Below are 27,147 nucleotides of genomic sequence, written 5' to 3' on the forward strand. Positions count from 1 at the left end.
TTGGCTCAAACTTGTCTTGCATACACACGGTCACACAAATGTTGGCCCAAAATTCCGAATGTGAGATTGCAGTGACATACAAGATGTACGACGAGCCGAGAAAAAGGAAGTTCAATAGCCAGTGCAGCTCCTGAGCATGCATGAACTTTTGTGCGCCGGACTTGTGTACACACGATCATAATTTCCGACAACAAAGGGAAGTTGGTGGAAAATTTGAGAACCTGCTCTCAAACATTTATGGGTGAAAATTCCGACAGGAAATGTTTGATGGAGCATACACATGGTCGGACTTTCCGACAACAAGCTCACACGGAAAGTCCGACCGTGTGTACGCGGCATTGGTCTAACCAACGCAATTAGCTTTTGCTCCAGATACCTTGGTAGTGAGGAAATTGGCCTCTCAGAATACAATGATTATTTTACATGTAATTTCACTTATTCATAATTTTTCATATTAACAATATAGATACTAATATATCTCAATAAGTACAATTAAGCAATATGTAATGAATATACTGTAAGTTGAATGTTATAAAAATACATAAACCAAAATATGTGAAATATTCATTTAAGTTTGCATATAATTGCTCCATACAATGTAATAATAATGTAATATAATAATACAATAGATATTATTGCTAATATAATTACTTGCGATTAAAAATACTTGTTCGGGGGCATGGCCTGAATGGGCATGTGAACGTTTGCACAGGACGGAGCGCCCGCTATAGATCCTGCACAAATCCTCTTCCCGCCACCAATCCACACCAACACTGACCCAGATCGCCAGCTGTAACTCCCGAGTGGGGCCACAGGAGAAACCTCAGCACTTTCTGGGGCCCATGATGAAAAGGCGAAAAAAGATAGCGTGGCAGCCATGGAGGCCCAAGATCGGCGCTGGCTCCCCTCAGCCTCAAAGAACGGCACGAGGAGTCAACAAGGCACAGGAGACACGCGGTAAGTCCCACAAAACACAGAAACAGCTGGGGAAGGAGCAGCCTAGAGACATGCTCTATTACACTCAAAAATTACAAGGGACAAGCTGCTCACTTCCCCCACCAGCACAGACCCCTGCACATGAGCCTGACAGACCGCATGGCACCTCTGCACTAAATGATACATTGCCCCTCACCCCTGTATAATTTGTTTTGCCGTCCGTCTTTTTTCATCTCACTTGCTGTTATCTCCTTCCGTTTGCAAGTAGGAGACATTTGTAAGTTGGATGTTTGAAAGTAGGGGCCTGCCCTATATGCTCTGCAGAAATGGCGGAACAAGGTGTTGGTGTTGGCGCAACATTGTAAGCCCTCGATGTAAACGATTATATCAAGAATTGTAATTACATGCAATTGTTGAACAGTGGTAGAAAAATTGACCTTTGGTGGTTGTGGTGCTGGTGCCACAACACTATAAGTCCTCACAGTTCCTCTGGGTGGGCACAGGAACGGGCCCTCCTATGAACTATTATATCAAGAATTGTAATTACATGCCCCTGTTAAACAGGGGGTGAAAAATTGGGCTGCTGGCACTGGTGCTGGTGCCACGACACTGCAACCTCTCCCATATACTCTAGTTGTGGTGCAGGAATGAGCCCTGCTGCAAAGCATTGCATCAAAAATTGTAATTAAACGCCCCTGTTAAACAGGGGCAGAAAAATTGGGCCTTAGGCACTGGTGCTGGTGCCACTACACTGCAACCTCTCCCATATACTCTACTTAAGGTGCAGGAATGAGCCCTGCTGCAAAGCATTGCATCAAAAATTGTAATTAAACGCCCCTGTTAAACGGGCTGAAAAATTGGGCTGGTGGCATCACCCAGAAGCAAAAATGTTCTTCCAACATATCAGCGGAGGAGGAAGAGGATAGACAATCAACATAACAGGACAGTCACTCAGCATCAGCATAGGCAGTCTTGAAGGGATGTGATATTTTAAAAAAAATTATTCGGTTACATCAGCTTCAGGTGCTTGATAGCTGTGGGTGATCCAAGACTGATTCATCTTGATGAAGGTCAGCCGATCAAATGAGTCGGTGGACAGACGCACCCTGTGATCGGTAACAAAGCCACCAGCAGCACTAAAGGTGGGTTCTGAAAGAACGCTGGATGCAGGACAGGCCAGTAGCTCAATTGCATACTGTGCAAGCTCTGGCCAGTGATCCATCCTCAAGACCCAGTAAGCCAGAGGATTTTCGGTGGGAAAGGTGTCCAAGTCTGACCTTGCCCCTAGGTATTCCTGCACCATGTAAATCAGACGCTGGCGATGGTTGCTGGAACTGATCATACCTTGGGGCTGCGGACTAGAAAATTGTCTGAACGCATCGGTCAGACGGCCACCTTCTCCACCGCTCCTTCTGACCGATGCCTCAGCAACACGTTGTCTAGGACCAGGAGTTTGTAACCTCCCAGTCTCTGGGAACTCTTTGCACAGACCTTTCTGCAAGGCCTCCCGGAGATTTCTCATCCTCTGCTCCCTCTGCGATGGCAAGATAAGGTCGGCAACCTTACCTTTGTACCGTGTATCAAGGAGAGTGGCCAGCCAGTAATGGTCCCTCTCCTTGATCTGAAGAATACGAGGATCCTTCCGCAGGCTTTGCAGGATCAGGGAGGCCATGCTGCGTAGGTTAGCTGAGGTATTTGGTCTGGAGTCCTCTGGGTCACTAAGGACAACATGATCCGCAGCTACCTCCTCCCAGCCACGTACAAGTCCACAGGTTTCTTGGGACTGTAAATCATCCCTACAAGACTGCTGGTGCTGCTGATGCTGAGTGTCAGCCTCCACCTCCATGCTGACACAATCATCCTCCTCCTCATCCTCTTCCTGTGTGATGGATGGCACAGCGGGAACACTGTCTGGATAAAGGGGGCCTTGAGAGGCAAGGAAGTCCTCTTCCTGCCTCTGTTCTGCCTCAAGTGCCCTGTCCATTATTCCACGCAGCGCATGCTCCAAGAGGTGGACAAGAGGTACAGTGTCACTGATACATGCACTGTCACTGCTCACCATCCTTGTGGCCTCCTCAAACGGTGACAGGACAGTGCATGCATCCCTGATCATGCCCCACTGGCGTGGTGAGAAAAAAACCGAGCTCCCCTGACCCACCCTGTCCTGGTGCTGTCGTCGCACAGGTACTCATTGATGGCCCTCTGCTGCGTGTGCAGCCGCTGCAGCATGGCCAACGTTGAGTTCCACCTGGTGGGCATGTCACACATAAGGCGGTTCTTGGGCAGGTTCAACTCCTTTTGGAGCTCAGCCAGCCGAGCACAGGCATTAAATGATCGGCGCACCACCAGGTTAAGCACGTGAGCCACACAGAGCACATGGGTCAGCTGTCTCTGTCGGAGGGCGGAGAGGAGGTTGGTGCCATTGTCGCAAACCCCCATTCCTGGCTTAAGCTGGTGTGGTGTCAACCACCTCTCGGCCTGCCCCTGCAGAGCTGACAAAACATCTGACCCAGTGTGGCTCCTGTCCCCCAAACAAACCAGCGCAAGCACGGCATGGCATTGTTTTGCCTGCGTACTTGCATAGCCCCTGGAACTCCTAGGGAGCACCGCTGGTTCTGAGGACAGAGCACTGGAAGAGGCCATGGAGAAAGAAGAAGAGGAGGGGGTGGAGGAGAGAGGTGTGTCACAACCAATAGTAGCATTTTGGAGGAGTGGTGGCGGAACAACCTCCAACACTACTGCACCTTGTCCTGCATCCTTCCCAGCTTCCAGAAGAGTGACCCAATGGGCCGTGAAAGACAAGTAACGTCCCTGTCCATGCCTGCTGGACCATGAGTCAGCAGTAATATGCACCTTACCACTGACCGCCCTGTCCAGCGAGGCAAGGACATTGCCTTCCACATGCCGGTAGAGAGCCGGAATCGCCTTCCGTGAGAAAAGGAGGCATTTGGGGACCTGCCACTGAGGAACCGCACGTTGACAAACTCACGGAAGGGGGCCGGGTCTACGAACTGAAAAGGCAGCAGTTGAAGTGCTAGCAATTTAGCCAAGCTAGCATTCAACCGCTGGGCATGTGGATGGCTGGGAGTGAACTTCTTTCGACGGTCCAGCAGCTGGGGCAGGGACATTTGCCTGCTATAATTGGACATGGGTGTACTGCTAGCAGAGTGCCCGGAAAGGCACTTGGCTGTGACACACCTAATTCTACACCTTCATTCCTTTCAGAGCAGGTTTCAGAGAGGACTGAAGGTCTAGTGGAGTTGGAGATCCCAGCTGATGAGGAGCAAGGAGAGGTCCGCTTTGTTCTTTGGTGTGGGTCATTGAGGTACGCTTGCCAACGAGCTGCATGGCAGGTCAACATATGTCTGGTCAAGCATGTGGTGCCCAAGCGGCTGATGTTTTGGCCACGCGAGATACGCTTGAGACATCTTGCAAATATCAGCGGTGCGATCTGATACACTTGTCTCAAAAAAGGCCCACACCAAAGAACTTTTAGAATAACACACAGAGGCAGCGCCCTGCACAGGCGGAGCTCTGCGGTGTGATTCAGTCGGTGTGCTGCCCCTAAGCTGGCCCCCGGAGGGCATCCTGCCTCGTTGGACATGTGCCTCCTCCTCTCTCCTACCAGGCACCCACGTGGAGTCAGTGCCCTCATCATCCCCTCCCTCTTCATGGCTGGAGCAAACCTGGCAGTATGCTGCAGCTTGTGGAACATGACTGCCAGATTGCTGTCCTTCTTGAGCATCCCCTCTCTCTGCGCTCACGCTACTGCCTTCCTCTGGCTGAGTATCATCATCAGAGCCTACAAAACACTGGGAATCCTCCTGGAGCATGTACCCAACACTGTGCTCAAAGAGTTCAGGAGACTCCTCAGGAGGACGTGGTGGGTCTAGGGAAGGAGTCACTGATGATGACATTGAGAGGAGGAAAGACGATGCGTTGGCAGCTGCTTTGCTAGTACCCTGAGCCTGGGTGAGAGAGGATGAGGAGGATGAAGAGGGCTTGGTCATCCACTCTACCAAGTCTTCGGCATGTTGCGGCTCAACATGTCCAGCTGCCAAAAAGAAGGACAAGGGTGTCCCATGGCCACGTGCTGATGATGACGATGCACCGCGTCCACGACCAGCACTGTTGTCTCTAGACACAGAGCCTGCTTGCCCTCTTTTATCGGCTCGCGCCTGTCTGCCACTCCTTGTTGGCCTTCCAGACATGGTAATGGCCTGAAGGGAGATGGGAAAACCAGCAATTGGGTAGTGTATATTGTGCTGGAGGCACACACAACACCCACTAACTCCTGCAGATGGCAGATGGCTCACATAGAGAAGAGCTATGTAGGTGGATATAACGGTGTATACTGCGGTCAGGGCACGCAGACAGCACGCACAATCTCCTACAACTGATGGCAAGCTCTATTTAAAAAGAGCAATATAGCTAGCTATAAAGGTGGATATAACGATGTATACTGCGGTCAGGGCACGCACAATCTCCTACAACTGACTGCAAGCTCTATTTAAAAAGAGCAATATAGCTAGCTATATAGGTGTATATAACGGTGTATACTGCGGTCAGGGCACGCAGACAGCACGCACAATCTCCTACAACTGACTGCAAGCTCTATTTGAAAAGAGCAAGATAACTAGCTATATAGGTGGATATAACGGTGTATACTGTGGTCAGGGCACACAGGGCACACAGACAGCACGCACAATCTCCTACAACTGACTGCAAGCTCTATTTGAAAAGAGCAAGATAACTAGCTATATAGGTGGATATAACGGTGTATACTGTGGTCAGGGCACACAGACAGCACGCACAATCTCCTACAACTGACTGCAAGCTCTATTAAAAAAGAGAAATATAGCTAGCTATATAGGTGGATATAATGGTGTATACTGCGGTCAGGGCACGCAGACAACAACCACTACAGAAGAGCAAGAACGCAAAATCGGCCGATAACGAACGGTGTATACTGTGTTGAAGGTACACAGAACACCCACTAACTCCTACAGACGCCAACACACTACACAAGGCCGCTGCGCTGGCGGCCTTATATAGTATGGGGTGTGTACTACACAGCCTGAGCTATGATTGGCCACAGGCATCCTGCCTGTGGCCAATCATGGCTCTCCTCACTGCCGGCGCTGTGATTGGCCAAGCATGCAGGGTCACAGTGCATGCTTGGCCAATCATGAGCCAGCAATGCACTGCGATGGCGCAGTGCATTGTGGGCCATGAGCCCTACACGAATTTGGTGCGAACGGCCCATAATGTGCGGTATTCGCCGAACGGACGAACAGCCGATGTTTGAGTCGAACGTATGTTCGACTCGAACACGAAGCTCATCCCTACTTACAAGTAGTCATTATAGAGCACTTCCTAAATTGATGGAAGGACCCCGAGGAACCTTTAAGTGTGGATAATGTCCCAAATGTCCTTGGATCCTAGAGGGGGACTCATTCATCTTACCAAATGGTGAGACCGTTTTACCCCTTCAACATGCCAACTGTGGCACTAGTGCCTGCAAGGCCTTTTATGTGGGCAAGACCATTAGGGAACTACGGCAACGCCTGGGTGACCATTTATACTATTCTACAAATGGTAAGTTGACCACGGTAGGTCGACACATTGAGGTTCGTCACAGATTCCAGCCGGACAGTGTAAAATTCATGGTATTAGAAGTAGTCCCACAGGATCCTAGAGGTGGGGATTGGGATCGTGAGATTTTCAAATGCGAAGTTCTGTGGATTGAGTGTTTGAACGCTCTCATACCCCCTGGTCTGAACGAAGCTCATTCGTATAAATATTTTTTGTAATTTTTTTTTTTTCTTGTCACAATGGTGTTGTCTAATGAGAGACTGTGGAGGATGTATTATATATTCTATTTCCCATTTCTTTTCTTTTTTATCCATGGAATTTGTCTCATGATTCCAGGTTTTTGTTGTGTTAATGATTATTGTTAAGATTTTTCAATTGAATTGTGCTTATGATTCAAACTATTATCGGGGGCGTCTCCCGGCGGGTTGTACTTGCCTTCCCCATGTTGTGGGACACACCCTCGATTTTCTTTTTCTTTTTTTTTCTTTTTATGTTATGATTGTACATCCTTTGTGACTCCCCCCTGATTGCAGCATTATGGGCGGCTTGAGGAGTTCATTCTCCCCCCATGGGCGGATACGTGATGTCTGAGGGAGGTTTAAATTCATTCCCAGGCCACTGGGCTATTTTCTCCTTTCCCCCTCCATTGACAACTGGCGGTGTCATGAATTCTTGGGGGGTAAGCGAGCGTAGTTACGCGCGCTTTCAGTCATCAGACTTGGTTTGACTCTGCGTTATGTTAGGTAGCGACGGAGGCGCTGACGTGCACTTCATCGGTGCCCATCCCTCTTTGTGTGTAACAAAACATGCTCTCAAATTCTTGCTGGCGGGAATTCGGCTAGCCAAATTCCGATGGAGCGTACACGCGGTTGCATTTTTCGATGAAAAGCTCTCATCGGTCTTCCTGCTGGCCGAAATTCCGATCGTGTGTATGTGGAATTACTAGCACCTACCTACTGGTAGAGGGTGCTACATAAGAGTACCAGACGCGATAAGGACCAGCCATGGTGCTAGTATTTGTATAATGAGACTGATTACTCAGGTCTCAACTCCACAATGAATAGAAGCTGTTGGATTTTTTTTTCCTTTTACTAAAAGAAAAAGGGGGCTTATTTAAAAGTTGCCTTATGAACAAGTATTTTTTTTATTTTATTTTTTATTAAAAGGTTTTTATTGCTCAAGAAACAAACATTACAATCATACATGAATCGCAGTATACTTTGTTTTGTCAATGAGTTATCCGTCATACAATCATTGTGTACATCATACAGTATATATATACCTGCTAATCAGCATTACATCATGCATACCGTGTTGGATTCTTCATCTGGTAGTACTTTTCAAACCCCTGCCAGTAAGTCAACATCTCCCGAATCCCCTCCCTTGCCATGACATGCATTCTAATACCCACCCGGGCGTGTCCCCGGATACCTTTTACATCTATAAACCTCTCAGCAGTCTCACCTGTACCAGTTCCTTGGGACTTATCCCTGGTGTATCAAGCCATGCATCCCATAGCCTGTCAAATATCCCCGGATTTCCTCTATGCTGATATATGTATTTTTCCGTGATAAGACCTCCGGGCGGTCCTGGCACACGAGGCTCCCTGCACATTCGACCAGACACAGCTTGGAATCTCCTTCCCTCTAGTTGGTTCCTCGTCTACACAAGGTATACTTGCCCTCTCCCTCACTGGTAATTTAATTCCCCATTTCACCACCTGCTTCACCATGGTTCCCTGTCACTATTTCCCCTGGCAGCCTCCGGCTGCCTGCCTTTCACCCTAGTAGTATCCTTCCTCACCAGCACAGGCCCCTTCCCCACACCCTAGGGGTTGCCACCTTTTCTTCAAGTCAAACCCAAACACTTTTGTGGTGCACAGCAATTTTTTTGTATAAACTATACATATATTTTGCTACTAAATAACATTTCTAATCATATGAAGTTAATAACAAGAGTCTCCCTTTACATCAGAGTCAGCAGATTTCCCCTTTTACATCTGAGCTCGCAAAGTTCCCTTTCACTGTAAGGGGGGACTCTGCAGACTCTGATGTAAGGGAGACCTTTGGGGCTTCTAACATAAGGGATGCACTGGGAACCCTGATTTAAGGGTGAACACTGAGAACTCTGATGTACGAAGAGGACTCTGATGTAAGGGGAAACACTATGGCCGCTGGTGTAAAGGGGAACTCTGATGTAAGGGTGCTCTGAGAACCCTAATTTGCCTTACTGTACTTACTCTGAGGCAAGAGAGAGAATGGGGGAGACTTCAGTTACAGACAGGGATGGATGGATGGATGGTGAGCCCACTCACTCCTTATCAGCAGGCATGTACTGGCCATCGGGACTACCGGGAGTTTCCCGGTGGGCCGATGGCTCAGTGGGCCACTCTCATGTAAGGGGGCTGCTCATGGGACACTCTGATGTAAGGGGGCTGATGATGGGACGCTCTGATGTAAGGGGGTGCTGATGGGACACTCTGATGTAAGGGGGCTTGTGATGGGACACTCTGATGTAAGAGGGTGCTGATGGCATGCTCTGTTGTAAGGGGACTGGTGATGGGACACTCTGTTGTAAGGAGGCTGGTGATGGGACACTCAAAATGTAAGTGGGCCGGTCTGGATGAAGTCCAGGGCCAAATTTCTGTCCCAGTCCAGCCCTGCTTAGCAGTCAACACCAGATGAATCTGAGGCTGCTGGGCTTCAAATTTCCGGCTACCACTTTCCTTTTCTGAGGCACAGCGCAGGGGATTGGAGTGTGTGCAGACACAGAGGGGTAGGGGTGGGGTGAAAGAGGTGCAGATCGAGCCCTCTCTCCTCTCCCCTCTGTATGTGTTGGCGGGGGGGTGGTTTGTTAGTGCTGTCTTTAGGGGATGTGAAAGAGTGTAACAGACACTCTCAGCTGAGACAACCACTGAAAAGCCATAGTCCGGTCTAAATAATGTGTCTGAGTTTCAGACAGTCTGAAACCCGGACACATGAACCCAAACCCGAACTGTCCGGGTGAATCCTGGACAGGTGGCAACCCTACCATACCCTCACCTTCAGCCACCTTATGTGACTCTCAAGCCTAATTTCAATTAACCTTCACTCCCCCACAGATATGCCTCGTTGTGCTATGCCCACCCTGATGATTGCCTGTGTGGGTCGCCCCCCCTCGGGCTGTCCACCACGGCTCCCGGTTGAAGGTGACCCCGGATGTTCTTTTTTGCCGCCTCTCCACCGCACCATTAACTAGCGAACCTCAATTAGTAAGTACACACTGCGGTGTTGTTGGGGGGTTTTACCGTACCCCTGTTTATGTTTTTAATAATTATCGATCATTTACATATAATTTCCATTCTAGATTATCACGTGCATGATCCTGATGAGTGGCGTATCAGTGACAAAACGCGCTGAGCTACCCGATGCCGTGTTTCCACCTATCCATATCCAGATTTTTAAGCTACTATACAGTCTCTACCTCTACAGGTCCAGTAAGGCCATGGGTCCTGCAGGCATTACCTTGCAATTATGATTTTATCCAACCTTGCTGTTGTTGAACTTTGGAATTTTGATATGATCTTATTTGACATATTATTGCTGTCTGTTGTTCATTATCATGCCTATTGGTTACATTTTGAGACACTTTTGTTATCATCATGGTTACTGTGCTTGTCAATTGCCCCGATATGAACATTATATGTATGTCTACAATTTTACATGAATAAAATTCCTTTAGTTCAGCTAAATGACTCTCTCGCTACCATGTGCTTTATTAAAGTCCCACTCTCCTTGCTCCCCTCCTCATTTTCCATGATAACAGTGTTTCTCACCTGTGTTGTATCCATGTTTTAACCTTCGGTGGCGCGGCCGATTTCCAGCTCATAAGAATTGTTTTCCTAGCCTGAAACAGTGCTCTGGCGAAAGCCATCCTCGTTACCTCCTCCGGGATTGCCCCCTCCAGTACCCCCCAAAAGACAGCCTAGTGGATCAAGAGGAACATTGGTTTGAAATACCTGGTTAAGTGAAGCTAGAACCCCCCCGTCCAATATCTATGTAGTTTGGGGCAACGCCAGAGGAGATGATCAGGTCCACAGGCACCGCTCTACGCTTGCCACACATCGTGTCAGGTATTTTGCCCATTTTGTGAACATTTTACTGGGGGTGTAATGCACTCTCAATAGTATATATATATAGAATCGCGATAGAGATATGTGCAATCACTTGATTTATAATCTGCATAAAGATATTAATTCAGTACAGAGTCCACCAGTGCTTGAAACTATAGGTCCTTAAATACATGCAAAGATAAAGTCCATCTGTTCAATGTTCAATGTTCTGTAAAATCCACCAGCGAAGTACACTCACCCCACGAGATTATGCAGAGTGCATGGAGTGGTATGCCTTGCCCACCCAGGAATATTGCAGGAATCCAACCGTATCTTTCGTAAGATGAGTCTCCTGCAGGCTCACTATGGCTGGGTGAAATTTCTTCAAACATGAGCTGATCATAGTGCGTTTTAACGATTTAACATGAACACCTTGGACATTCCAAGTCACTATCGGTGTGGCAGCCATGTTATAGAGGCCTCTCCGCCTTCGTTGCTGAGTGTAAAAATGTCACCTGTCATTCTGTGGGCACTCAGTTACTTCAAGTGGCAGATGGTCACAACTTGACAAGGTGGCAGGTTCAGCTGGTAAAAACAATGAAGTGTAGGTTTCAGAGCAATGCGCAACCGCGCTACAAAAGGTAAGTATAAAGATCAATCCAAAACTGGTCTGACTAGAAGTTGCTGCAGACCCGCATGGGGCGGGGGCAAACCGCCTTCTTCTTCCCTCATGCTGATATCTGTTCAGCAAACTTGTGCCAACTGGGTTGAATTTTTTGCAGGCACTTCTTCACCAGTCAGGTTAAAATGAAACTTTAGTCCCATTAAAATGAACAGAGCCTCTCTCCCAGTTTGTGCATGATCTTGCGGTCCTTGTAATTCAAGAGCCAGGCCAACATGGATCTTGGTGGGTTGCCAGGGGGCAGGGGTTGTGGCGGCCTGCCCACTCCACCGCAAACAATGAGGTGAAGGCCTCCCTGCCGGATATATCTTGCAGCCATTTTTCTGTAAAAGCCGCGGGGTCCTGGCCCACCACATTCTCAGGGAGCCCCACGATGCAGACATTGTTCCGTCATAGACGGTTCTCAATGTCATCTGTTTTGGCGTTGGCCTGTTCAGCTTGCTGTAGTGCTGTCCTGGCGTCCCTGGTAAGTGGGGGTAGCAGGTCCTCCACCTCTCTAATTCTGCCCTCCACAGCCGTGGTCCTCTCCCTGATCTTTTGGAGGTCTTATCTCATAAGGGATACTGTTTCAATGAGACCCCCAAACTGCTCTTTTAGACCATCTACGGAGTCCATGCATCACTGTAGAGCCTGCAGGATTTCATTCAGTGTGGGCTGCTGTGTGTCTTCCTGCAGTGTGTCAAACAGGTCTGGCATAGGGACAGGGGAGCCTGCCTCCTATGTTACAGTAAAGGCCAAGGATAGAACAGAGTCCTAGAGCACAAGATGGTCCAAGGGGTGGTCCAAAAAATATATATAGCAGAAATAATATAAATAAATAAAGAACAACCTGGGCTCAGTATTATATTAGGCCAGTAAACCACAGCGATAGAGAGTAATACCGCCACTTATTAGCCCTTGTACACACGGTCGGAGAATCCGTCGGAATGCGTATTATCGGACCGTGTCGTCAGATAATCCGACTGTGTGTGGTATGCATCGGACTGATTCCGTCCGAATCTCCGTCCGACCCAATTTTCCAACATGTTGGAAATATTTCCCGACCAACTGGGCCGGACGGACCTAATCCAATCATGTGTAGAGCATTTTCATCGGACCAAGTGCCACGCATGCTCAGATCAAATTCCTACATTAAAGCTATTGGCTACTAGCCTGAATGTAGTCCCATCGTAACGAAATTACGTCATCATGTTCTTAACCACTTGCTTACTGGGCACTTAAACACCCTTCCTGACCAGACCAATTTTCAGCTTTTGGTGCTCTCACACTTTGAATGACAATTACTCAGTCATGCAACACTGTACCCAAATGAATTTTGTGTCCTTTTTTTCCCACAAATAGAGCTTTCTTTTGGTGGTATTTGATCACCTCTGGGGTTTTTATTTTTTGCGCTATAAATGAAAAAAGACCGAAAATTTTGAAAAAAAAACGCATATTTCTTTGTTTCTGTGATAAAATTTTGCAAATTATAATTTTTTTTGCATAAATTTTGGCCACAATTTATACTGCTACATATCTTTGGTAAAAATAACCCAAATTAGTGGATATTATTTGGTCTTTGTGAAAGTTAGAGAGTCTACAAGCTGTGGTGCGAATCGCACAAAATTGATCACACCTGATGTACTGGTGGCCTATCTCATTTCTTGCGACCCGAACAAGTCAGGAAAGTACAAATACCCCCCAAATGACCCCTTTTTTGAAAGTAGACATTCCAAGGTATTTACTAAGATGCATGGTGAGGTTTTTGATGTTGTCATCTTTTTCCCACAATTCTTTGCAAAATGAAGATTTTTTTTTTTTTTTTCTCACAAAATTTTCAATGTAATAGGTTATTTCTCTCACATGGCATGTGTATACCACAAATGACACCCCAAAATACGTTCTGCTACTCCTTCTACCAAATGTGTGAGACTTTTACACAGCCTGGCCACATACAGAGGCCCAATATTGAAATAGCACCATCAGGCGTTCTAGGAGCATAAATTACACATCTTATTTCTCAACCACCTATTACAGTTTTGAAGGCCCTGGAGCACCAGGACAATGGAAATGCCCACAAAGTGACCCCACGTGGCCCTGACTACACGTGGCACTGACAGATGGCACTGGAGGCAGATGGCACTGGAGGCAGATGGGGCTGACAGATGGGGCTGACAGATGGGGCTGGCAGATGGGGCTGGCAGATGGGGCTGACAGATGGGGCTGGCAGATGGGGCTGGCAGATGTCGCTGGCAGATGGGGCTGGGGCTGGCACTGGGGCTGGCACTGGCAGATGGCACTGGCAGATGGTGCTGGCTATTTGCTCTGGCTAATTGCTCTGGCAAATGGGGCTGGCAGATGGCACTGCGGCTGGCAGATGGCACTGGCGCTGGCAGGTGGCGCTGGCAGGTGGCACTGGCAGGTGGCACTGGGGCTGGTGGCACTGGGGCTGACGGCACTGGGGCTGACAGCACTGGGGCTGACGGATGGCACTTGCGCTGGCAGGTGGCACTGGCGCTGGCAGGTGGCACTGGCAGGTGGCACTGGCACGTGGCACTGGCGGCACTGGGGCTGGCGGCACTGGGGCTGATGGATGGCACTGGCAGGTGGCACTGGCGCTGGCAGGTGGCACTGGCAGGTGGCAGGTGGCACTAGCAAGTGGCACTGGCGGCACTGGCACTGGCGGCACTGGTGGTGGCAGGTGGCACTGGCAGGTGGCACTGGCGGCACTGGCACTGGGGCTGACGGATGGCACTGGCGCTGGCAGGTGGCACTGGCAGGTGGCACTGGCAGGTGGCACTGGCACTGGCGGCACTGACGGCACTGGGGCTGACGGCACTGGGGCTGACGGATGGCACTGGCGCTGGCAGGTGGCACTGGTGCTGGCAGGTGGCACTGGCAGGTGGCACTGGGGCTGACGGCACTGGCGGCACTGGGGCTGACGGCACTGACGGCACTGGGGCTGACGGACGGCACTGGGGCTGACGGGTGGCACTGGCGCTGGCAGGTGGCGCTGGCAGGTGGCACTGGCAGGTGGCACTGGCGCTGGCGGCACTGGCGCTGGCGGCACTGGGGCTGACGGCAGGCACTGGCGCTGGCAGGTGGCACTGGCGGCACTGGCACTGGGCTGACAGATGGCACTGGGCTAACAGATGGCATTGGCACTGGGGCTGACAGATGGCACTGGGCTGACAGATGGCACTGGCACTGGGGCTGACACTGGCACTGGGACTGGCACTGGGACTGGCACTGGGGCTGACACTGGCACTGGGGCTGACACTGGCACTGGGGCTGACACACAGATCGCTCTCCCTCCTCACACGCTGTCTCTGTGTGAGGAGGGAGAGACACTGCAATGGGAGATGATCTCATATGTTTACATATGAGATCATCTCCCATTGGCAGCTGCGATCGCGCTGTGAACGGCCGCTTTGATTGGCCATTCACGGCGATCTGTATTTGCCTGTCTCCGGGAGACACGGCGAATACAATACTTCCGCGATGCGCGCCCCCGGCGGCGCGCATTGCGGAAGTAAACACCAGGCCGTCCAGGGACGGCTAGGCGAAGGAACCCGCCCGCTCTAAGGCCGTCATTCGGCTATAGGGCGGGTGGGAGGAGGTTAAAGATCAGATTTTTCGCCAACTTGGCCCGACCGTGTGTATGCAACAGTTTCGGACACAATCCGTCGGACTAAATCCGACGGGCAAAATCCGACAGATTTGGTTGGCAAAATCTCCGACCGTGTGTACGTGGGCTTACAGGGGCGATATCCCATAGTAATGAGCACACCAATCAAGTGGAAAATAAATAAATGAAATAAAGATACCTGTCGAGGAATCCGTGTGTTAGGTGCCGTTCAATGCCGCTCTGAGAATAATTCCCAGAGCGGCGTCTAATATGCCCCCAACCCGGAAGTACACGGAGCGTTATTGCGCTCCGTGACGTCTGCTGCATAAAGAGTTGTGCGTGCGCTGATAATCGGCGGCGCGTGCATCCTCCCGAAGGGTAGATGGACAAGAAAGGGAGTGACAGGCCAGATGGAACTAGGCAACTCCTAAACACTGAGGTGCGCATGCGCCGATACCAGGCTGCGCGCGCACCCTCCCAGCAAACAGAGGGCGCCCAGCGCAAATACACACAAAGAGGGATGGGCACCGATGAAGTGCACGTCAGCGCCTCCGTCGCTACCTAACATAACGCAGAGTCAAACCGAGTCGGATGACTGAAAGCGTGCGTAACTACGCTCGCTTACCCCCCAAGAATTCATGACACCGCCAGGTGTCAATGGAGGGGGAAAGGAGGAAATAGCCCAGTGGCCTGGGACTGAATTTAAACCTCCCTCAGACATCACGTATCCGCCCATGGGGGGAGAATGAACTCCTCAAGCCGCCCTTAATGCTGCAATCAGGGGGGAGTCACAAAGGATGTACAATCATAACATAAGAATAAAAAAAAAGAAAAAGAAAATCAAAGGCGTGTCCCACAACATGGGGAGGGCAAGTACAACCCGCCGGGAGATGCCCCCGATAATAGTTTGAATCATAAGCACAATTCAATTGAAAAATCTTAACAATAATCATTAACACAACAAAAACCTGGAATAATGAGACAAATTCCAGGGATAAAAAAGAAAAGAAAAGGGAAATAGTATATATAATACATCCTCCACAGTCTCTCATTAGACAACACCATTGTGAGAAGAAAAAAAAAATTACAAAAAATATTTATACGAACGAGCTTCGTTCAGACCAGGGGGTATGAGAGCGTTCAAACGCTCAATCCACAGAGCTTCGCGTTTGAGAATCTCACGATCCCAATCCCCACCTCTAGGATCCTGTGGGACTACTTCTAATACCATGAATTTAACACTGTCCGGCTGGAATCTGTGATGAATCCCAATGTGTCGACCTACCGTTGTCAACTTACCATTTGTAGAATAGTATAAATGGTCACCCAGGCGTTGCCGTAGTTCCCTAATGGTCTTGCCCACATAAAAGGCCTTGCAGGCACAGACCATTAGGTAAATAACACCTCTAGTGCCACAGTTGGCATGTTGAAGGGGTAAAAAGGTCTCACCATTTGGTAAGATGAATGAGCCCCCCTCTAGGATCCAAGGACATTTGGGACATTGTCCATACTTACAGTAAAGGTTCCTCGGGGTCCTTCCATCAATTTAGGATGGGCTCTATAATGACTACTTGTAAGTTTGTCTCTAAGACAACCCCGGAATTGGTGTTTAGAAAAGCCACCACTCTTAGAGACAAACTTACAAGTAGTCATTATAGAGCCCATCCTAAATTGATGGAAGGACCCCGAGGAACCTTTACTGTAAGTGTGGACAATGTCCCAATTGTCCTTGGATCCTAGAGGGGGACTCATTCATCTTACCAAATGGTGGCACTAGAGGTGTTATTTACCTAATGGTCTATATTTCTATCCCTTCTCAGTGGGAGTGGAGATGACCCCATCTATAAGGACATACAGTACATACTCACACCGCACAAGGCCGTGTTCACACTATGAGAGGTTTCTCGGGGGCTGCAGTTCCTCTGAGCTCCACAAGGTGGTGATCTCACTTCTACCCAGACAGGAAGTCTCTATGGCAGACAGGAAGTGATGTCAGGTACATACAGGAAGTTCCGGGTGAGAGGTGAGTCAGACTGAAGCAGAGAGAAGACATTGCTGGAGCTGGAAGCTGAGTAGTTAATAAGATATTATTTGATATTATTTGATCATCGCTCTGATCGCTGTCGATTATTAGAAACCAGATTGCGGTGGTGATCTCACTTTTAGCCAGACAGGAAGTCTCTATGGAAGACAGGAAGTGATGTCAGGTACAAAAATGAAGAGCTGTACAGAGCACAAAGGACTTTCCACGTGGGAGGAATAGTAGGGAAGACATCATTTAACCTGGCAGCAGAGGAGGTAATAAGATATTTGATCATAGATCTTATCATTGTCTATTATTTGGAACCAAATTTCTCTGTCCCGTGTTGCCCTTTCGACTCGTTTATCTACACAAAGTGTTTTTGTCGCTCTCGGTATTTTATCGGATTTTAGATCATTTGATGTATTGAACTGAAATACTAAAATATAAGAAAAAAGTTTGACCAAACGTCAAACCCAAATAAAAGTTTTCCCTGTACGAAGCTCCAATGTCAGCTGAAGTCTTCTTCAGAAACCGACGCGACTGGGGAGTGCCGATCTCCTGGTCCTCAATAGTGCTCTGCGATTCCTTCTCGCTGGCCTTCATGTCACTACAGGACATGGTAGGGGGACAGAGTAGTGGGGGTTGAGGTCATCAGGCTTGGAAACCACAGGGAGGGTACCAGAACATCAACACTCTGGGAAGAGTTGGTTTCTGAGGAACACGTCATCCAGCATTTGGTCTTCATCAGAGTGGATACAAGTACAGCAAAAGAAAAAAAAGAGCACACTGGCCTCCAGAAACATGTCTAGGAACCAGGCCCACCACAGATTGTCCCCCAGGCAGGGCTTTTTCTGTCAGATAATAGGTGTAGGTACTCCCTATTCCGAGTCATTCCCTTGACCTACTCCTTGAATGCAAAACCAAGTATCATGTTGTGGTGCTAAGCAATTTGTTAATGAAAACATGGAATGATTATTATACAAGCATATGTGTCACAATGAATGTTGTATTATATATTCAGAGTGCAAACATCATGGATAATAATATTGGTATTAATGAAGAGGAAGATGAGGAGGATGGTGTGGTGGAGGAACCTTCATATGGACACCAGGATATTACCGAGACACCTAATAACAGAAACCCACCAGAGAGATGTCCCCGTCCTCCTCTGTATTCCCGGGATTCCACACAGGAAGAGCACACCATCCCCCACCATCATCAGGTAGATGAGGAACAATCACTGATAGTATCATTAGGATCTGTACATTATCTGCACTGTTACCATTGATGTGATTATTTTATTATATGTTTAGAGTGGAAACCTTGGAGATTCTGAAGTTGATGCTCAAGAAGAGTTTAAAATGGCGGATGAGCAGTATAGAGCGATGAAGGAGTTTTTTGAAGGAAACGCGGATCTGTATAAGGATTTCATGATGGGGCCACAAAATACCAGAAACCCACCAGAGAGATGCTCCAGTCCTCCTCTGTATTCCCGGGATTCCACACAGGAAGGTCACACCATCCCCCACCATCATCAGGTAGATGAGGAACAATCACTGATAGTATCATTAGGATCTGTACATTATCTGCATTGTTACCATTGATGTCATTTTTATTATATATTCAGAGTGGAAACCTGAGAGATCCTAAAGTTGAGCTTAACGAAGAGATAAAAGAGGAGGGTGATGAGGACGGGGTGATGGAGGAGTCACAGTTTCCAATTGGACACGAAGACCTGCAACAGGACACCATGGTGAAGTCATCCAGCCACAGAGACCCAACAGAGAGTCCAAGACATTCCACACAGGAAGATCACAACTACGCAAGACTTTATCAGGTAGATGATGAATGATATTTTGGTAGTTATGATTTATACACAAGCATGTTTCCTTGTAGAAGATTCTAGACCACTGTGTGCTTGACAATATCATCTGAGTCTATTGAACCCATATATGTGGAGAAAAGATGTAAGTGCTAAATAGTTTACATTTCAGGATATACAGAGATATATGCCATTTTCATCATTAATGAGAAGAAGCTGGTTAACATATGACACACCCCTCATTAATATCAGCCAACCCCACTTATCTCACCCTCTGGATCTCCAAAACTCTACATTTCCAGAATACAGTCCCATTATTCAGACATACCAGGCTCACTTGGAGCAAGATGGGGATGGGCGAAGGGTTTAGCCCGGGCATGAGTTCGGGCCGAACATTGGCAGTTCGCGGAACAACCGAGTTATTGTGGATTTCATCCAGCCGAATGACCACAGTGCACTGCGCCGAAGCGCAGTGCACTGAAAGCCCTGATTGGCTGAAGCAATCAAAGCTTTGCCCAATCCCAAATTAAACTTTTTCCTTGTTAAGGTAAATTCTTATCTCTCTAAACAGAGCTCTGATGTCTGCTGAAGTCTTCTTCAGACATCGACAAGACCGGGGAGTTCCGATCCCCTCCTGTTTCTTCCACAGAGCTCTGTGGTTGCTCGTTGATCTCTGGCATGATATAGGGACAGAGTAGTGGAATTGAGATCAATGATTGGTATAGGGACAGGTTAGTAGGGGTGTTGAATATAACGTTCAGGTCCCATAGACTTCATTGTGGTTTGTTATTCAGTTCCGAACTTTCGCGATGTTCGAAAGTTCTGTTGCAAACCGAACAGGGGGTCTGTTAGGGTTTATTCTGCTTAGACCTGGACAATCAGTGGGAAATTCTCTCAGAGCTCTGGGAAACATTCAAATCAACACGATGAACACAAGATTATAGTTTCAATGAATGTATCTTTTATACCGGATATGGACAAAGAATATTGCACAAAGAAAAGGAGGGAGGGAGGACAGAGTTCATCACATGAGACATAAATCCCATATAAACATATGTCATCTCAGACATTGCTTGAACTAGTCATTATAGCTGACACTTGATTTTGTCTAAATACATAATTCCAAAACCGGTTCTTTCGGGACCCACTTAACCCGTGACCATCGAGACAAACAAGACCCTAAAAACAAAAGATATTTGTCTGTCAGCAATTTATAGAATGTCTCAGTCTTGTTAACTCTTTCTCACCCATCAGGGGTCATTCGGCCCATCCCTAGAGCAAGATAACTTGGAGTCTCTCCTACTGGTTCACACATAACCAACTATACATTTCACACATCCACATATTCTTCTTTACTGACTCCAAAGTTGGAGAAGCTGAGGGCAACAAGACCATGACCACCTGTTGGGTTCCCCAATTCTGTATTCAGAGAGGAAACCTTGGAAAATATAATATTGTTGTTAAAGAATAGTATAAAGAGGAGGATGAGGAGTATGGTGTGATGAAGGAGTTTTCTGAACGACACAGGGATCTACTGATTACGTTCTAATGGAGCCACCTAAAAACTGAAACCCACCAGAGGGATGTCCTCGTCCTTTGTATTCCCGGGATTCCACACAGGAATATCACACCATCCCCCACCATCATCAGGTAGATTGAATTGAAGGTCTGGAACATGTCCTCAATACATTTTCTTCCTCTCGTGTAGTTCTACAGTTCCACCAGTGTTGGTGGGTTTCATATTCTCTTGCTGGTTGAGGCTTGGTGTTCTTTCAGGTGGAGTCACCCCCCTTGGCAGTGATCTCTTCTGTCCAGGTCTGAGCGTCAGGTTGATTCTCTGTGGCCTTCCATTGGTCATTGGCAGCTTCCCCTGTTTTGTAGGGCGCTTTGTCCTATCTGGTTCAGATTTGGGGGTTATTATTTCTGATGCCGCGTACACACGATCGGAATTCCGGCCAGAAAAAGACCGATGAGAGCTTTTCATCGGAAAATGCGACCGTGTGTGCGCTCCATCGCAATATAGCTATCCGAATTTCCGCCAGCCAAAAATTGATAGCATGTTCTCAATTTTCCTGACAAAAAAACTTTCTATCGGTAATTCCGATCATGTGTATGGAATTCTGACACGCCAAAAATCACGCATGCTCAGATTCAACTACGAGACAGAAGCTATTGGCTACTGGCTATTGAACTTCCTTTTTCTAGTCACGTCATACGTATTGTACGTCACCACGTTATAAATGATCGGAATTTGATGTAACCGTGTGTAGGCAAGACAGCTTGAGCCGAATTCCGTCAGAATTCCGTCAGGAAAACCATCAGAGCTTTTTCCGACGAGAATTCCGATCGTGTGTACGCGGCATGAGAGTTTTCAGTCTCTTTTGAACCTACCACTGGCTGCTGTCCACCCCCTTAGTTGCCTTTGTTGGACTGCTTTTGGGTGTTCTGATTGTATCAGAAATTCCCATGTCCCCCAAGGGACACGAAAGAGAAAATATTTGTTTTCTACTTCCTATAACATCTGGTTCTTGGCGTCCATTGAGGGACAGAGGTCCCAAAGCTTTGTGTTTATTTTGCTCTCGCTTTTCCACAAAACGAATGGACACTGAATAGAAAGGGGGGCTCCCTTACAATTTTTATGTTTGCAGGTGTCTCAACCTCCAGTGGGCAGCCGTAAAAACCTGACTGTGTTTCAATACAAAAAAATATGCAAAACCTTCTATTTTCTGCCATTCTGTTGGTTTAGGGTGAAGATCTGATGACCATGAAAGTTGAGGGTGAAGTAGAAGAGACGTATGTGAGGGATGATCAGCAATATACGGAGGAGGCTGGAATGACGAGGACATTCATAGAGGAGGACACTCCTACAGAGATCAGCACAGGTGACCCATCATATATTCTTCTCTTATCTCTGCTCTGTTACTGCACACTGAGTTACATCTCACCAGAAGCCTAGGCCTATGTTCACAAGGCCAATATGTATACTGCTATATATTTTTGGTAAAAAAAAAATCCCCAATAAGAGTAAATAGATTGGTTTACGCAAACTTTACAGCGTCTACAAACTATCAGATATATTTATGGGATTTTTTAGCAGGACTGCAATATTGCGGCGTACACTCAGACATTTTTGACACTTTGTGAGAACCAGTGACACTAACCAGAGGGCATTGAGTGCCCGCCACCTGCAGATTGGCTTCTGTTGTAAAGAAAAGCAGCAGAAGCGAGTCATGCGCGCCCCCTGCAGGCGGAAGTGCGGGATTACATATATATGCATGAGCCTGCGCAGAGCTGATGCCCTATAGCAGTAAAAGTGCTTTAAGGCAGTCGGAAAGTGGTTAACTAACCTGCTCATATCTATTGGTAATGGTTTTTATATATTTTTTCCAGAACACGCCGTGGAGAAACCTTCAAAGGATCGTCTCACTTTATCTCCAGGTTGGAAAATGGAAGATGAGGACATCACAGGAGATTATGGAGGAGAAAAGACAATGATCTCCACTATGGATGGTGGACTTCACAGTGTGGATAGACCATGGAAACCCTCTGACGCTGAGCAACCTCGTACTGTGAGGGATGGGGCCGGAATTCAGGAGAAGACATTTCCCTGTCCTCAATGTGGGAAAAGTTTTTGCTCTGGTTTAGGTCTTTTTTTACATCAGGGGACTCACAGGGAGGATGGACTTCATAACTGTTCTGAGTGTGGGAAATATTTTACATATAAATCACGTTTGGTCAGACATCAGAGAACTCACACTGGGGAGAAGCCATATTCCTGCCTTGAGTGTGAAAAATGTTTTCCAGTTAAAGCACAGCTGGTCAGACATCAGAGGTCTCACACTGGGGAGGAGCCACATTCCTGTTCTGAGTGCGGGAAATGTTTTTCAGCTAAGTCCAGTCTTTCCAATCATCAGAGGTCTCACACTGGTGAGCAGTCGTATTCCTGCCTTGAGTGTAAAAAAAGTTTTCCAGGTAAAGCACAGCTGAACAGACATCAGAGGTCTCACACTGGTGAGGAGCCACATTCCTGTCCTGAGTGCGGGAAATGTTTTTCAGCTAAGTCCAGTCTTTCCAATCATCAGAGGTCTCACACTGGTGAGCAGTCGTATTCCTGCCTTGAGTGTAAAAAAAGTTTTCCAGGTAAAGCACAGCTAAACAGACATCAGAGGTCTCACACGGGAGAGAAGCCATTTTCGTGTTCTGAGTGCGGGAAATGTTTTTCAGCTAAGTCTAGTCTTTACTATCATCAGAGGTCTCACACTGGTGAGCAGTCGTATTCCTGCCTTGAGTGTAAAAAAAGTTTTCCAAGTAAAGCACAGCTGAACAGACATCAGAGGTCTCACACTGGTGAGAAGCCACATTCCTGTCCTGAGTGTGGAAAAGGTTTTATAACAAAATCAGAACTTGTTAGACATCAAAGGTCTCACACGGGAGAGAAGCCATTTTCGTGTTCTGAGTGCGGGAAATGTTTTTCAGCTAAGTCTAGTCTTTACTATCATCAGAGGTCTCACACTGGTGAGCAGTCGTATTCCTGCCTTGAGTGTAAAAAAAGTTTTCCAAGTAAAGCACAGCTGAACAGACATCAGAGGTCTCACACTGGTGAGAAGCCGTATTCTTGCCCTGAGTGTGGAAAATGTTTTATACATAAATCAACACTTGTTCGACATCAAAGATCTCACACGGGTGAGAAGCCGTATTCTTGCCCTGAGTGTGGAAAATGTTTTATACATAAATCAACACTTGTTCGACATCAAAGATCTCACACAGATGAGAAGCCGTATTCTTGCCCTGAGTGTGGAAAATGTTTTATACGTAAATCAACACTTGTTGTACATCAAAGATGTCACACGGGTGAGAAGCCGTATTCTTGCCCTGAGTGTGGAAAATGTTTTAGGCAGAAATCATCACTTTATGTACATCAAACATGTCACACAGATGAGAAGCCGTATTCTTGCCCTGAGTGTGGAAAATGTTTTATACATAAATCAAAACTTGTTGTACATCAAAGATGTCACACGGGTGAGAAGCCGTATTCCTGTCCTGAGTGTGGAAAATGTTTTATATGTAAATCAACACTTGTTGTACATCAAAGATCTCACACGGGTGAGAGGCCGCATTCCTGTCCTGAGTGTGGAAAATGTTTTATATGTAAATCAACACTTGTTGTACATCAAAGATCTCACACGGGTGAGAGGCCGCATTCCTGTCCTGAGTGTGGAAAATGTTTTATACATAAATCAGCACTTGTTGTACATCAAACATGTCACACAGGTGAGAAGCCGTATTCTTGCCCTGAGTGTGGAAAATGTTTTAGGCAGAAATCATCACTTGATGTACATCAAAGATCTCACACGGGTGAGAAGCCGCATTCTTGCCCTGAGTGTGGAAAAGGTTTTATACAGAAATCAGCTCTTGTTCTACATCAAAGATCTCACAAAGGTGAGAAGCCACTTTCCTGCCCTGAGTGTGGAAAATGTTTTATACAGAAATCGGCACTTGTTGTACATCAAAGATGTCACACAGGTGAGAAGCCATATTCTTGCCCTGAGTGTGGAAAATGTTTTACACATAAATCAGCACTCGTTGTACATCAAAGATCTCACACGGGTGAGAAGCCGCATTCCTGTCCTGAGTGTGGAAAATGTTTTATACAGAAATCAACACTTGTTGCACATCAAAGATGTCACACGGGTGAGAAGCCGCATTCTTGCCCTGAGTGTGGAAAATGTTTTATACATAAGTCAGCACTTGTTGTACATCAAAGATTTCACACGGGTGAGAAGCCGTATTCTTGCCCTGAGTGTGGAAAATGTTTTATATGGAAATCAGCGCTTGATGCACATCAAAGATCTCACACGGGTGAGAAGCCGTATTCTTGCCCTGAGTGTGGAAAATGTTTTATACGGAAATCAGCGCTTGATGTACATCAAAGATCTCACACAGGTGAAAAGCCGCATTCTTGCCCTGAGTGTGGAAAATGTTTTATACAGAAATCAGCGCTTGTTGTACATCAAAGATCTCACACGGGTGAGAAGCCACTTTGCTGCCCTGAGTGTGGAAAATGTTTTACACATAAATCAGCACTCATTGTACATCAAAGATGTCACACGGGTGAGATGCCGCATTCTTGCCCTGAGTGTGGAAAATGTTTTATACAGAAATCAGCGCTTGTTGTACATCAAAGATCTCACAAGGGTGAGAAGCCATATTGCTGTCCTGAGTGTGGGAAAAGTTTTTCAAGTAAGCGCAGTGTTTCATGTCATAAGAGACTGCACACAGGCAAGACGCTGTCAGAATGTTGATACTGAAATAATTAAACAGTTCTATATTTATGAATATAAGCAAGGATTTAAGATTAAGGAGATTCTTAGTAATAAACAAATAACTCAAATGAGTTTATTCACGCTAACCTGAAGACAAAAGGAATACAATAAAATGCAAAAATATATATATTTATTACTAAAAATCTGTGCAAAATAATAACAAAATGTAATTGGTAACAAACAAAGAATATGTATCAGTATTTCAATAATGTGGATAATATAGGTGTGGAGGAAATAACCACAGAATCTTATTTCAAAAATACCAATGTAGCAATACTTAGTAACTGCTTTGTAAGTAATTACCTAGCTTATCACTCTCTCAGCAGAATGTGAAAATAACAAGGTGTTGAGATCGACACGTGACCTTTCTCAGACAACAGACATTTGCAAGCTCAAATTACTTTAAACAGCACATGGACACACTTGTTATGCCATGTACGGAGTTGGTGCTTTAACCAGACTTATATTTAAGGTAAAGATACATTTTAAATAAAATTTATATTTAAGCAGATATCATAACTATGCCATTTACTAGAAACTGAAATTAGCCTCATAAGATTATACAAATATGTGTATTTTTCTCTTTAAATCTCTTTAAACAAATCATACTGCAGTTAGAAATATTTCAGTTTTATGCTACAAAGACTAAAATGGCCCAGTTAGGTATATGTTCAGCTTGATTTCGTACAGCTAAATAGAAGTTTTTACTTTACCAGAAATATCAAAATCTTTTTAAGAGATGTCAGCTGTATGTTTTGATGGACACCTTTCCCTTGCTTTAAGCCCCTTTCACACTGGGGCGGTGCGGGTGACGACGGTAAAGCGCCGCTATTTTTAGCTGATTCTCTTTTTTTGGATAATTGCCTGCGGTCAATTAAGACAATGGATGGAGCCTGTGATCTTTAGAACTACTGTTTCAAAGTTTTATATCTGTAATGTGGTTATGACTAAGGCCTTATAGGATGAAATGCATCAACTGACTTAATCTGCGTTTTGTTCACTGTGGCTATTCAATAAAATGAAGAAATTTTAAAAGCAACAACCAGAGTGCGGATCGTTTTGTCCACATCAATCTACTGCTGCATACACACGAGCAGAATTTCCGCCAACAAAACTGTCGATTTTTTTTCCCGAAGGATGTTGGCTCAAACTTGTCTTGCATACACACGGTCACACAAATGTTGGCCCAAAATTCCGAACGTGAGATTGCAGTGACATACAAGATGTACGACGAGCCGAGAAAAAGGAAGTTCAATAGCCAGTGCGGCTCCTGAGCATGCATGAACTTTTGTGCGCCGGACTTGTGTACACACGATCAGAATTTCCGACAACAAAGTGAAGTTGGTGGAAAATTTGAGAACCTGCTCTCAAACATTTGTGGGTGGAAATTCCAACAGGAAATGTTTGATGGAGCATACACATGGTCGGACTTTCCGACAACAAGCTCACACGGAAAGTCCGACCGTGTGTACGCGGCATTGGTCTAACCAACGCAATTAGCTTTTGCTCCAGATACCTTGGTAGTGAGGTAATTGGCCTCTCAGAATACAATGATTATTTTACATGTAATCTCACTTATTCATAATTTTTCATATTAATAATATAGATACTAATATATTTCAATAAGTACAATTAAGCAATATGTAATGAATATACTGTAAGTTTAATGTTATAAAAATACATAAACCAAAATATGTGACATATTCATTTAAGTTTGCATATAATTGCTCCATACAATGTAATAATAATATAATATAATAATACAATAGATATTATTGCTAATATAATTACTTGCGATTAAAAATACTTGTTCGCGGGCATGGCCTGAATGGGCATGTGAGCGTTTGCACAGGACGGAGCGCCCGCTATAGATCCTGCACAAATCCTCTTCCCGCCACCAATCCACACCAACACTGACCCAGATCGCCAGCTGTACCTCCACTCGGGCCACAGGAGAAAACTCAGCACTTTCTGGGGCCCATGATGAAAAGGCGAAAAAAAGATACCGTGGCAGCCATGGAGGCCCAAGATGGCGCTGGCTCCCCTCAGCCTCAAAGAACAGCACGAGG

General features: G+C 46.5%; 1 protein-coding gene across 1 annotated transcript; it reads left to right on the top strand.

Moving 5' to 3' along the window:
- The first annotated feature begins 16,936 nt into the window (after positions 1–16,936).
- LOC143955531 (uncharacterized) lies at positions 16,937–26,120 on the top strand. Its single transcript, XM_077465579.1, has 6 exons — positions 16,937–17,208; positions 17,955–18,155; positions 18,247–18,471; positions 18,561–18,770; positions 21,502–21,637; positions 22,146–26,120. Exons 2-6 carry the CDS (start codon positions 17,967–17,969, stop codon positions 25,055–25,057), a joined length of 3,672 nt encoding a protein of 1,223 aa, XP_077321705.1. The 5' UTR covers positions 16,937–17,208; positions 17,955–17,966; the 3' UTR covers positions 25,058–26,120.
- The last annotated feature ends 1,027 nt before the right edge of the window (positions 26,121–27,147 follow it).

Source organism: Lithobates pipiens, unplaced genomic scaffold (genome assembly GCF_037356315.1).
Source record: "Lithobates pipiens isolate NorthernLeopardFrog02 unplaced genomic scaffold, aLitPip1_a1.2 Scaffold_35, whole genome shotgun sequence".
Taxonomy (NCBI): Eukaryota; Metazoa; Chordata; class Amphibia; order Anura; family Ranidae; genus Lithobates; species Lithobates pipiens.

Coding starts and splice junctions, on each gene's coding strand:
- LOC143955531 (XM_077465579.1), top strand. CDS start 17,967: ATGGATAATAATATTGGTATTAATGAAGAGGAAGATGAGGAGGATGGT. Junction 18,472..18,560: donor CCATCCCCCACCATCATCAG/GTAGATGAGGAA, acceptor TTATATATTCAG/AGTGGAAACCTGAGAGATCC. Junction 18,771..21,501: donor ACTACGCAAGACTTTATCAG/GTAGATGATGAA, acceptor CTGTTGGTTTAG/GGTGAAGATCTGATGACCAT.